Source organism: Nerophis ophidion, linkage group LG05 (assembly GCF_033978795.1).
Source record: "Nerophis ophidion isolate RoL-2023_Sa linkage group LG05, RoL_Noph_v1.0, whole genome shotgun sequence".
In the NCBI taxonomy this organism is placed as follows: domain Eukaryota; kingdom Metazoa; phylum Chordata; class Actinopteri; order Syngnathiformes; family Syngnathidae; genus Nerophis; species Nerophis ophidion.
Genome location: NC_084615.1, coordinates 2,421,930 through 2,436,176, shown reverse-complemented (window position 1 = coordinate 2,436,176; position 14,247 = coordinate 2,421,930). Strand labels below are relative to the sequence as shown.

Here is a 14,247-nt window from a genome sequence, read left to right as displayed (position 1 = left end):
ATCTTCTACCGTGAGTCCAGCACACACATGCAGAATGACGGGGACTTTTCACCGCCAATGTGTTCCTAGCCCAGGGGTCGGGAACCTTTTTGGCTGAGAGAGCCAAGAAGCCAACTATTTGAAAATGTATTTCCGTAAGAGCCATATCATATTTTGTGGAACACCGAATACAACAAATCGCCTGCATTTTTAAGAAAATTATATTCTTTATAATAACATTGTTATTCTGAAGCTAACTGTGGAGGGGGCGTGGCCTGCGGGCCTGCAGCGAAGCGGGCTGTTGCCAGTACTGGCCTCGAAATCAGCGACAGGTGCGTAGAAGGCCCACCTGGGCCTTTTTATCTGATCACCTGTCGCTATGTCATAAGCAGCCGCCAGGAGGAGAGACGGGCTTGGGGCTAGAAAAAGACAATTGCTGGGAAGCAACTGAGAGACTTATTGAAAAATAAAACAATACTGTAACCCTGAAACAGGCTCTCATGTCAGGGGTCTGAAGAACCCCCCTGGAGGGCAAGCCCCACACTAACCAATAATAAATAAATGACTTCTTACCAACTTCTTGAAGATAAAAATGCATGACAATATTTTATATTTTGAACATAATTAACAATGTGATTACAAGTGGAATTATTCATTACTTATCGTGTTAAGCAATGTCAGCTCAGATTTATCCGAGAGCCAGATGCAGTCATCAAAAGAGCCACATCTGGCTCTAGAGCCATAGGTTCCCTAGCCCTGTCCTAGCCTCTTCCTGCTCTGCCACTGAAAATACAAACCGCGTTTCCATATGAGTCGGGAAATTGTGTTAGATGTAAATATAAACAGAATACAATGATTTGCAAATCCTTTTCAAGCCATATTCAGTTGAATGCACGTGTGGCGTCTGGGTGGCATCGTGGCGTGTGTTTGCATTCTCGTGGTACAGCAGAGATGGAACACAGCATTGAGGTAGGAATGATGATTTATTCCTAATTACAAAAACAAAGTAATAACAGAAATACTGGCACTAAAGACAAAAGAAACAGAACTAGCGTGGAAGCTAGAATGAACTGAAAATGCTAGCATGTAAACTAGGGACAAGTAAACAAAGAAAATAGCATGGAAGCTAATAGGGTGAAAAAGGATAGTTAGTTAGCACAATGCGGGAAGCGCGATGTCACTTGCTGTGTGTAGCAAACTATAGTCCGAGAACCAATGATAAACAAGGGCGGTCTTTAATGAGGAGATAATTCATCAAATCAGGTGCGTGACGACAAACAAGAAACAGGTGACACTAAATGAGTAACCATGACAACAGAAACCAAACCGGGAACCAAAGACGTCGAACACAACACAGGATGATAACAAAACAGAAACAAAAGCAGAATATGACATGGTCTAAGGCGTGAACCATGACAGCACCACAAAGATATTTGATGTTCAGACTCTTAAACTTTCAGATTTTTCAGAGCGTTGTATTGTTGTAGGGCTTCACGGTGGCAGAGGGGTTAGTGCGTCTGCCTCACAATACGAAGTTCCTGCAGTCCTGGGTTCAAATCCAGGGTCGGGATCTTTCTGTGTGGAGTTTGCATGTTCTCCCCGTGACTGCGTGGGTTCCCTCCGGGTACTCCGGCTTCCTCCCACCTCCAAAGACATGCACCTGGGGATAGGTTGATTGGCAACACTAAATGGTCCCTAGTGTGTGAATGTTGTCTGTCTATCTGTGTTGGCCCTGCGATGAGGTGGCGACTTGTCCAGGGTGTACCCCGCCTTCCGCCCGATTGTAGCTGAGATAGGCGCCAGCGCCCCCCGCGACCCCAAAAGGGAATAAGCGGTAGAAAATGGATGGATGGATGGATGTATTGTTGTACTGTTTATGTATTCTTTGACTGTTTATTTATTGTGGCCTGTCACGCCAAATTTCTTCTCCCTAAACCCCCCTATTTACTTCCGGGGTCATGGTTAATACAGACGTTTTGTTAACGCTATATTAGATTATAAAAATACAGACGTTTTGTTAATGCTATATTTGAAAAAACATTAAAAAACTATTTACAAACACAAGCTATGGGATGACATAAGAGGAAACGTGACCCCGGAAGTAAATGCGTCATCCCATAGCTTGTGTTTGTAAATTGTTTTTTAATTTATTTTATAATATAGCGTTAACAAAACGTCTGTATTTTTATAATATAGCGTTAACAAAACGTCTGTATTTTTATAATATAGCGTTAACAAAACGTCTGTATCTTTATAATATAGCGTTAAAAAAACGTCTGTATTTTTATAATATAGCGTTAACAAAACGTCTGTATTTTTATAATATAGCGTTAACAAAACGTCTGTATCTTTATAATATAGCGTTAACAAAACGTCTGTATTTTTTATAATATAGCGTTAACAAAACGTCTGTATTTTTATAATATAGCGTTAACAAAACGTCTGTATTTTTATAATATAGCGTTAACAAAACGTCTGTATTTTTTATAATATAGCGTTAACAAAACGTCTGTATTTTTATAATATAGCGTTAACAAAACGTCTGTATTTTTATAATATAACGTTAACAAAACGTCTGTATTTTTATAATATAGCGTTAACAAAACGTCTGTATTTTTTATAATATAGCGTTAACAAAACGTCTGTATTTTTATAATATAGCGTTAACAAAACGTCTGTATCTTTATAATATAGCGTTAACAAAACGTCTGTATTTTTTATAATATAGCGTTAACAAAACGTCTGTATCTTTATAATATAGCGTTAACAAAACGTCTGTATTTTTTATAATATAGCGTTAACAAAACGTCTGTATTTTTATAATATAGCGTTAACAAAACGTCTGTATTTTTATAATATAGCGTTAACAAAACGTCTGTATCTTTATAATATAGCGTTAAAAAAACGTCTGTATTTTCATAATATAGCGTTAACAAAACGTCTGTATTTTTATAATATAGCGTTAACAAAACGTCTGTATCTTTATAATATAGCGTTAAAAAAACGTCTGTATTTTTATAATATAGCGTTAACAAAACGTCTGTATTTTTATAATATAGCGTTAACAAAACGTCTGTATTTTTATAATATAGCGTTAACAAAACGTCTGTATTTTTATAATATAGTGTTAACAAAACGTCTGTATTTTTATAATATAGCGTTAACAAAACGTCTGTATCTTTATAATATAGCGTTAACAAAACGTCTGTATTTTTTATAATATAGCGTTAACAAAACGTCTGTATTTTTATAATATAGCGTTAACAAAACGTCTGTATTTTTATAATATAGCGTTAACAAAACGTCTGTATTTTTTATAATATAGCGTTAACAAAACGTCTGTATTTTTATAATATAGCGTTAACAAAACGTCTGTATTTTTATAATATAGCGTTAACAAAACGTCTGTATTTTTATAATATAGCGTTAACAAAACGTCTGTATTTTTATAATATAGCGTTAACAAAACGTCTGTATTAGTCATGACCCCGGAAGTAAATGGGGGTGGGGGGGAAGACATTTGCCGTGACAGTGCCATATGTAGGCTTTGCGAACCTCGACAACCTGATTCTCAAAATGAAATGCCCCTAGAGGGATTAATACAGTTGTTTGAATTGAACGGACACACTTTGTGTGGTTTGAAACATTCACAAAGTATCCACAGCTTTGTCGACACTTACTCTCCCCTTTTGTTACGCTGAACAACAAGAAAATGAACCAACAAAGTCAAGTGGATTTATTTTTAATCATTGGATCTACGTGGCTACTAAAGTTCAGGCGTTTTGTGATTTCAAACTGAGTACACCACATGGCTAGTGACCGTGTGTGTGTGTGTGTGTGTGTGTGTGTGTGTGTGTGTGTGTGTGTGTGTGTGTGTGTGTGTGTGTGTCGGTAGGGCAGCCGAGAATGAGGACAGTTTGGCTTGTTGTTGTTTTGGCTTTGTTATTAATTAGAATATTGGTCCATCACCCCCTTGTTATGTTACAGCACGGGTGTCCAACTCAAGGCCTTGGGGGCCAGATGTGGCCCTCCACTTCATTTTATTTGGCCCTCGAAAGCCTGGAAATAATATGTATCAATAAAGTACTGTAACTTTTCTTACTAAATGTATTCTTTCTTTCTACAAACCCTGTTTCCATATGAGTTGGGAAATTGTGTTAGATGTAAATATAAACAGAACATTTGCAAATCCTTTTCAAGCCATATTCAGTTGAATATGCTACAAAGACAACATATTTGATGTTCAAACTCGTACATTTTTTTCTTTTTTTTGCAATTAATAATTAACTTAGAATTTCATGGCTGCAACATGTGCCGAAGTAGTTGGGAAAGGGCATGTTCACCACTGTGTTACATCACCTTTTCTTTTAAAGGGGAACATTATCAGCAGACCTATGTAAGCGTCAATATATACCTTGATGTTGCAGAAAAAAAGATCATATATTTTTTTAACCGATTTCCGAACTCTAAATGGGTGAATGTTGGCGAATTAAATGCCTTTCTATTATTTGCACTCGGAGCGATGACGTCACATAGGTAGTCAATCCACCATTTTCTCAAACACATTACACACACAAGTCAAATCAGCTCTGTTATTTTCCGTTTTTTCAACTGTTTTCCGTACCTTAGAGACATCATGCCTCGTGGGTGTGTTGTCGGAGGTGTAACAACACCATCAGGGACGGATTCAAGTTGTCTTACGTGGAGTTTGCATCGATTAGCATGCCGTGCTAATCGATGCTAACATGCTATTTAGGCTAGCTGTATGTACATTTGTACATACAAATTTAATAATAATAAATAAAATAAATAAGTGGGTTGTACTTGTATAGCGCTTTTCTACCTTAAAGGTACTCAAAGCGCTCTGACCCTACTTCCACATTCACACACACATTCACACACTGATGGAGGGAGCTGCCATGCAAGGCGCTAACCAGCGCCCATCAGGAGCAAGGGTGAAGTGTCTTGCTCAAGGACACAACGGAATGCCACAAATTTAGTGTACACCCACATTTAATGCCAAGCAAACACTTACCAATCGACTGATTTAAGTTGCTCCCGTGTCACAAGATGCGAAAGTCCCGATCGTTTGGTCTGCACATTTGACCGGCGATGCTAAGACAGACATGGCACAGAGATGTATGGATAACCTGCAGATGCATTTGCAACCATTAAGTCAACCAAATCACAAAGGTGAGTTTTGTTGATGTTGTTGACTTATGTGCTAATCAGACATATTTGGTCCCGGCGTCACTGCCAGCTAATCGATGCTAACATGCTATTTAGGCTAGCTGTATGTACATTTGTAGTTATATTTGCATCCAGCCTTTCCCTGCACTCACATTTAATGCCAAACAAACACTTAGCAATCGACGGATTTAAGTTGCTCCAGTGTCACAAGATGCGAAAGTCCTGATCGTTTGGTCCGCACATTTTACCGCCGATGCTAACGCAGCTATTCGACCATGCTATGGCTATGAATAGCGTCAATAGCTATTCGCTCAATAGTTTCAGTTTCTTCTTCAATTTCATGTTCGCTATCTGCCTCCATACTCCAACCATCTGTTTCAATACAAGCATAATCTGTTGAATCGCTTAAGCCGCTGAAATCCGAGTCTGAATCCGAGCTAATGTCGCTATATCTTGCTGTGCGATCCGCCATGTTGTTTGTTTTGGCAGCACTGTGTGACGTCACAGGGAAACGGATAGTGTCTTCGCAGAGAGCGAAAATCAGGCACTTTATAGCCTTTTTTCGGGCAATTCCATGATTGGTAAAATTTTGAAAAAAACTTAGAAAAATAAAATAAGCCACTGGGAACTGATTTTTATTGGTTCTAACCCTTCTGAAAATGTGATAATGTTCCCCTTTAACAACACTCAATAAACGTTTGGGAACTGAGGAAACTAATTGTTAAAGCTTTAAAAGGTGGAATTCTTTCCCATTCTTGTTTTATGTAGAGCTTCAGTCGTTCAACAGTCCGGGGTCTCCGCTGTCCTATTTTACGCTTCATAATGCACCACACATTTTCCATGGGAGACAGGTCTGGACTGCAGGCGGGCCAGGAAAGTATGTGCACTCTTTTTTTTATGAAGCCACGCTGTTGTAACACGTGCTGAATGTGGTTTGGCATTGTCTTGCTGAAATAAGCAGGGGCGTCCATGAAAAAGACGGCGCTTAGATGGCAGCATATGTTGTTCCAAAGCTGTATGTACCTTTCAGCATTAATGGTGCCTTCACAGATGTGTAAGTTACCCATGCCTTGGGCACTAATACACCCCCATACCATCACACATGCTGGCTTTTACATTTTGCGTCGATAACAGTCTGGATTGTTCGCTTCCCCTTTGGTCCGGATGACACAATGTCAAATATTTCCAAAAACAATTTGAAATGTGGACTCGTCAGACCACGGAACACTTTTCCACTTTGCATCAGTCCATCTTAGATGATCTCAGGCCCAGAGAAGCCGGCGGCGGCGTTTCTGGATGTTGTTGATAAATGGCTTTCGCTTTGCATTGTAGAGTTTTACCTTGCACTTACAGATGTAGCGACCAACTGTATTTAGTGACAGTGGTTTTCTAAAGTGTTCCTGAGCCCATGTGGTGATATCCTTTAGAGATTGATGTCGGTTTTTGATAAAGTGCCAGCTGAAGGGATGGAAGGTCACGGTCATTCAATGTTGGTTTCCGGCCATGCCGCTTACGTGGAGTGATTTCTCCAGATTCTCTGAACCTTTTGATGATATTATGGAGCGTAGATGTTGAAATCCCTAAATTTCTTGCAATGTCACTTTGAGAAAGGTTGTTCTTAAACTGTTTGACTATTTGCTCACACAGTTGTGGACAAAGGGGTGTACCTCGCCCCATCCTTTCTTGTGAAAGACTGAGCATTTTTTGGGAAGTTGTTTTTATAGCCAATCATGGCACCCACCTGTTCCCAATTAGCCTGCACACCTGTGGGATGTTCCAAATAAGTGTTTGATGAGCATTCCTCAACTTTATCAGTATTTATTGCCACCTTTCCCAACTTTTTTGTCACATGTTGCTGGCATCAAATTCTTAAGTTAATGATTTGCCAAAAAATATATATTTATCGGTTTGAACATGAAATATGTTGTCTTTGTAGCATATTCAACTGAATATGGCTTGAAAAGGATTTGCAAATCATTGTATTCTGTTTATATTTACATCTAACACCATTTCCCAACTCTTATGGAAACAGGGTTTGTAATATTCAGTAATATACAAGCCTTTTCATTGTCCACAGCGGCGTTCAGTGTTAGTGTTCGGCTGAATAATCACTTGTTATGTGTCAGGAAGATAATTATTTCATTATCAATCACTTAATCAAACTTTATTTATAAAGCACTTTTCATACATAAAAGAAATGCAAGGCAAAATGCTTTACAAATGAAAAAGAATACCCGGATGACCCATATGACATATGCCCCATATTCGCATACGCACGGGCACCATAGGCACCGATCCCTTGTGGCTCATTAAAATTTGTTGAAATCAATCTTGTTGTAGGTAATTTTGTGGCGAGTTCGGTTGGTTTAACAAAATAATAAAGCCACAAATCATATGGAATATTAACTTCGCCGAAGGTCCATTTTTTTTTTTAATACACACACAGAGCACCAACTGACAGAAATGTAGATGGGCATCAATGACGGGCACAGACACCAAACACAAACAACCTGCACACATATGCAACTATGCTGACAAATGATTGCATGGCTGAGTACAGAGGAAACATGTGAGTAAACACTATCACAGGAGCCATCTGCACCAGGAGGTCATCAGACCACGCCCACCAGGACGCTGACAGCAAAAGTACCCCTGACAAGCACTGCCGATAACCCCTCAGGCAGGTGGCTCATGGCACTCAGCATCTAGGGTTGGAATTGGGGGTTAAATCATCAAAAATGAGTCCCGGGCGCGGCCAATGCTGCTGCTCACTGCTCCCCTCACCTCCAAAGGGGTGATCAAGGGTGATGGGTCAAATGCAGAGGACACATTTCGCCACACCTAGTGTGTGTGAGACAATCATTGGTACTTTAACTTTAATCTGAGGAACGTTGGAAAATTAAAATAATACAACTTGTAAAATAGTAAGAACCATGAGTAGAAATAAAGAATGAAATACAAGTAAAACATATGAAGATTAATAGATTTTTTAATGATAAAACTAAGACGAATATACAGTAAATAAATAAAGATAACTAAATACAATCTTGCATAACTAATAGGATAAACACTAGAATACAAATTACTTAAATAAATTAATGAATATCAGGTAAAAGACAAATCAAAAGGTGACACTTTTTGAAAAATTATTGAACAATTTATTTACTCTTTAAAATAAAATTCTTATGTAATGCCCAATCCCAACCTAAACCCAACGTCTCCGCCCCATGCACACACACCTGCTATGTTTACATGCACTGGAAAACTATTATTGCATGAATTTGGGTTAAAATCAGCGTTTTAAAACGCGTGCAAAACCCTAGTTTGGGTTTGACTTTAACACGGAAACAAAGAGATTACTCCCAAAATAGTTTAGTTTTTTAAGAAAAAATACATTTTAATCAAAAAGTGCCAAAACCCCCCCCAAAATAATATATATATATATATATATATATATATATATGTATATATATATATATATATATATATATATATATATATATTAGGGCTGGGCAACGATTAAAAATTTTAATCGAAGTTAATCGCACTATTTCTCTGATTAATGGCGATTAACTGCATTGTATACACAAAGCCCAATAATGAATTCAAAAGTAGTGTGTAGTGCACCTTTATTGGAATATTCTCCCACATGAACAAAAGCGCCAAAACATTTGTTGTGCAAACACAATTTAAATCAGTCCTTGTCAAACAGTAGCAGTTAAATAGCATATTTGATGAAAATCAACTCCAAAAATGTAAATACAAACATTTAAGCTTATTGCCACTGCCAGGGTATTTAAGTTATCCTGTTTGTTATGGAAAATAAATATAATCTACATACAAATCTCTGAGCCACAATCATAACATCTGAACAGGCAATTTCTGAGGTAACAGCAGAAACATTTTTTTTATCAGGGTCTTATGTTTAAAAAACCTATATTATAGGTAGTGGGCTGTTTTAGGGAATTTTGGATCAAATGATCCGTAGTAGCAATATTAATAATGTTGTGTTTATTCTGCGTAGTGCACTTAAAATAATTATGACCATATCTAGGAATTGATATGATGGGAATTTTCCGATTGTTTGCCTGGTGCTTTGATAAACTGAAGGCATCATATACATGGTACTATATTGTGATGTTATGAGCCAGGGAATAAAATAACTACCCTACCCAGCATGCAACAGGAGTGAGGAGCATGTATAGGTTGTGTCGCCATGACGACATCTTGTATGTTGTGATATGCACGCTCTGAAAGTAAACGTTAAGAAGTCAGCCAACACTCCTGGTCTGCATTATTCATAAATAGACAGACAACACATATACTCCGCTGCTTCACAGGCCGCTGGATGTAGCCGGCAAAGTATTCCCATGCTAGCTAGCCGCTCTAGCAAGCACGCCTCATTCAGTCCAAAACGGCCCGATCTATCCACATCCAGAATTGTCTGGCGGTCGTAAGTGATCCCGGAGTGACCACGCTGTAAGCCAGCCAGGACATTTGCAGAATTGTCCGCTATTTTTGCCAAATGTTCCATCTTTACCAAGAGCCCCTCCACGCCGAAGTACATCCGGGAGATGCCATCTTGTTAAGAAAAGGCGTTAACAAAATAAAAGCATGTAAACAACATACGCAAATGTGCGATAAAATAATTGTCGGCGTTAATAGATTGATGAGTTAACTCATAATTAACGCATTAATTTGCCCACCCCTAATATATATATATATATATATATATATATATATATATATATATATATATATATATATATATACACACATATAGCGTCAAAAAATGAAAAGCTGTACATAAGTCTTATAATGAAGACAACAAATGATGTAAATATGTATTTTAGATATAATAGCCTACTATCAAAATGACTATGTGTCGCAGGCTGAAGCAAATCTTCGTTGACAGAAATGTTGAAATGTAATATTTATTCGACACATATTTCCAACACTAGAACCCATTATAAATGATAAATGATAAATGGGTTGTACTTGTATAGCACTTTTCTACCTTCAAGGTACTCAAAGTGCTTTGACACTACTTCCACATTCACACACACATTCACACACTGATGGAGGGAGCTGCCATGCAAGGCGCTCACCAGCACCCATCAGGAGCAAGGGTGAAGTGTCTTGCTCAAGGACACAACAGACGTGACGAGGTTGGTACTAGGTGGGGATTGAACCAGGGACCCTCGGGTTGCGCACGGCCACTCTCCCACTGCGCCACACCGTCACTCATTAGTAAATCAGAGGCTACTCAGAAGGTGAGATAATGTCTAGAAATGACTGTCTTTTAATGGCCAAAGGTATAGATGTGTGTGTCCAAGTTAAATAAAACGGCAGACTGTCTTCTTTTATTAGATTTATTACAATCTTTGGCAAGCTATGTAATATTTGCTGTGGTCTGGAACAACATGGCACCCACACAACTATCTTAAACTTAGACAAACTGTATTGATCCGCAAGGCAAATTGCTCCACACAGCAGCTCAGTTACAAAGATCAGAAAAATCTGAAATGTGTCATGAGACATGCAAAACTAAATTATATTCAGAGGATACAAGTAAATGATATTAAATGAGCTTAAGTATATCTACAAATGAGACATAATGATGCAATATGTAGATACAGCTAGCCTAGATAGCATGTTAGTATTGATTAGCTTGCAGTCATGCAGTGAGCAAATATGGCTGCTTAGCACTCCACACAAGTCAATAACATCAACAAAGCTCCCCTTTGAGCATTCACACTCAGCATGAAACCTTTGGTGGACAAAATGAGACAAAGAAGGAGTGGAATATATTTTACATGTAAACAAACTGTTGCGTCACAGTTCACATTATGCTGAGTTCAAGAACCGCCAAAATTAGTAGGACAAAACGATGTTCACCAAATACTCTGACATACACAAAAACATATTAAACACTGGGCTTTTTAACAAGTGGGAAGGTTTGTGTCATGTTTGTCCTCAAATAAAAAACATACAAACCCTGTTTCCATATAAGTTGGGAAATTGTGTTAGATGTAAATATAAACAGAATACAATGATTTGCAAATCCTTTTCAAGCCATATTCAGTTGAATATGCTACAAAGACAACATATTTGATGTTTAAACTCATAAACATTTTTTTTTTTGCAAATAGTAATTAACTTAGAATTTCATGGCTGCAACACGTGACAACGTAGTTGGGAAAGGGCATGTTCACCACTGTGTTACATCACCTTTTCTTTTAACAACACTCAATAAATATTTTGGAACTGAGGAAACTAATTGTTGAAGCTTTGAAAGTGGAATTCTTTCCAATTCTTGTTTTATGTAGAGCTTCAGTCCTTCAACAGTCCGGGGTCTCCGCTGTCCTATTTTACGCTTCATAATGCACCACACATTTTCCATGGGAGACATGTCTGGACTGCAGGCGGGCCAGGAAAGTACCCACACTCTTTTACTAAGAAACCACGCTGTTGTAACACGTGGCTTGGCATTGTCTTGCTGAAATAAGCAGGGGCATCCATGATAATGTTGCTTGGATGACAACATATGTTGCTCTAAAACCTGTATGGACTATTCAGCATTAATGGTGCCTTCACAGATGTGTAAGTTACCCATGCCTTGGGCACTAATACACCCCCATACCATCACACATGTGTAAGTTACCCATGCCTTGGGCACTAATACACCCCCATACCATCACACATGAGTAAGTTACCCATGTCTTGGGCACTAATACACCCCCATACCATCACACATGTGTAAGTTACCCATGTCTTGTTCACTAATACACCCCCATACCATCACACATGTGTAAGTTACCCATGTCTTGTTCACTAATACACCCCCATACCATCACACATGTGTAAGTTACCCATGCCTTGGGCACTAATACACCCCCATACCATCACACATGTGTAAGTTACCCATGTCTTGTTCACTAATACACCCCCATACCATCACACATGTGTAAGTTACCCATGTCTTGGGCACTAATACACCCCCATACCATCACACATGTGTAAGTTACCCATGTCTTGTTCACTAATACACCCCCATACCATCACACATGTGTAAGTTACCCATGCCTTGGGCACTAATACACCCCCATACCATCACAGATGTGTAAGTTACCCATGTCTTGTTCACTAATACACCCCCATACCATCACACATGTGTAAGTTACCCATGTCTTGTTCACTAATACACCCCCATACCATCACACATGTGTAAGTTAGTCATGTCTTGGGCACTAATACACCCCCATACCATCACACATGTGTAAGTTACCCATGTCTTGTTCACTAATACACCCCCATACCATCACACATGTGTAAGTTACCCATGTCTTGTTCACTAATACACCCCCATACCATCACACATGTGTAAGTTACCCATGTCTTGTTCACTAATACACCCCCATACCATCACACATGTGTAAGTTACCCATGTCTTGTTCACTAATACACCCCCATACCATCACACATGTGTAAGTTACCCATGTCTTGTTCACTAATACACCCCCATACCATCACACATGTGTAAGTTACCCATGTCTTGGGCACTAATACACCCCCATACCATCACACATGTGTAAGTTACCCATGCCTTGGGCACTAATACACCCCCATACCATCACAGATGTGTAAGTTACCCATGTCTTGTTCACTAATACACCCCCATACCATCACACATGTGTAAGTTACCCATGTCTTGTTCACTAATACACCCCCATACCATCACACATGTGTAAGTTACCCATGCCTTGGGCACTAATACACCCCCATACCATCACAAATGTGTAAGTTACCCATGTCTTGACCACTAATACACCCCCATACCATCACACATGTGTAAGTTACCCATGTCTTGTTCACTAATACACCCCCATACCATCACACATGTGTAAGTTACCCATGCCTTGGGCACTAATACACCCCCATACCATCACAGATGTGTAAGTTACCCATGTCTTGTTCACTAATACACCCCCATACCATCACACATGTGTAAGTTACCCATGTCTTGTTCACTAATACACCCCCATACCATCACACATGTGTAAGTTACCCATGCCTTGGGCACTAATACACCCCCATACCATCACAAATGTGTAAGTTACCCATGTCTTGACCACTAATACACCCCCATACCATCACACATGTGTAAGTTACCCATGTCTTGTTCACTAATACACCCCCATACCATCACACATGTGTAAGTTACCCATGTCTTGGGCACTAATACACCCCCATACCATCACACATGTGTAAGTTAGTCATGTCTTGTTCACTAATACACCCCCATACCATCACACATGTGTAAGTTACCCATGTCTTGGGCACTAATGCACCCCCATACCATCACACATGTGTAAGTTACCCATGTCTTGTTCACTAATACACCCCCATACCATCACAGATGTGTAAGTTACCCATGTCTTGTTCACTAATACACCCCCATACCATCACACATGTGTAAGTTACCCATGTCTTGTTCACTAATACACCCCCATACCATCACACATGTGTAAGTTACCCATGTCTTGTTCACTAATACACCCCCATACCATCACAGATGTGTAAGTTACCCATGTCTTGTTCACTAATACACCCCCATACCATCACACATGTGTAAGTTACCCATGTCTTGTTCACTAATACACCCCCATACCATCACACATGTGTAAGTTACCCATGTCTTGTTCACTAATACACCCCCATACCATCACACATGTGTAAGTTACCCATGTCTTGTTCACTAATACACCCCCATACCATCACAGATGTGTAAGTTACCCATGTCTTGTTCACTAATACACCCCCATACCATCACACATGTGTAAGTTAGTCATGTCTTGTTCACTAATACACCCCCATACCATCACACATGTGTAAGTTACCCATGTCTTGGGCACTAATGCACCCCCATACCATCACACATGTGTAAGTTACCCATGTCTTGTTCACTAATACACCCCCATACCATCACAGATGTGTAAGTTACCCATGTCTTGTTCACTAATACACCCCCATACCATCACACATGTGTAAGTTACCCATGTCTTGTTCACTAATACA

General features: G+C 39.1%; 1 protein-coding gene across 1 annotated transcript in view; it reads left to right on the top strand.

Annotated features, from left to right (window-relative positions):
* The window catches only part of LOC133552490 (BTB/POZ domain-containing protein KCTD16-like), an 84,799-nt gene that overhangs the window by 1,184 nt on the left and 69,368 nt on the right, over positions 1-14,247 (top strand). The window contains exon 1 of the mRNA XM_061899699.1: positions 1-10. This exon is cut by the window's left edge and continues 1,184 nt beyond it. Within this exon, the coding sequence (XP_061755683.1) occupies positions 1-10 (10 nt within the window). The remainder of the gene's footprint in view (positions 11-14,247) is intronic.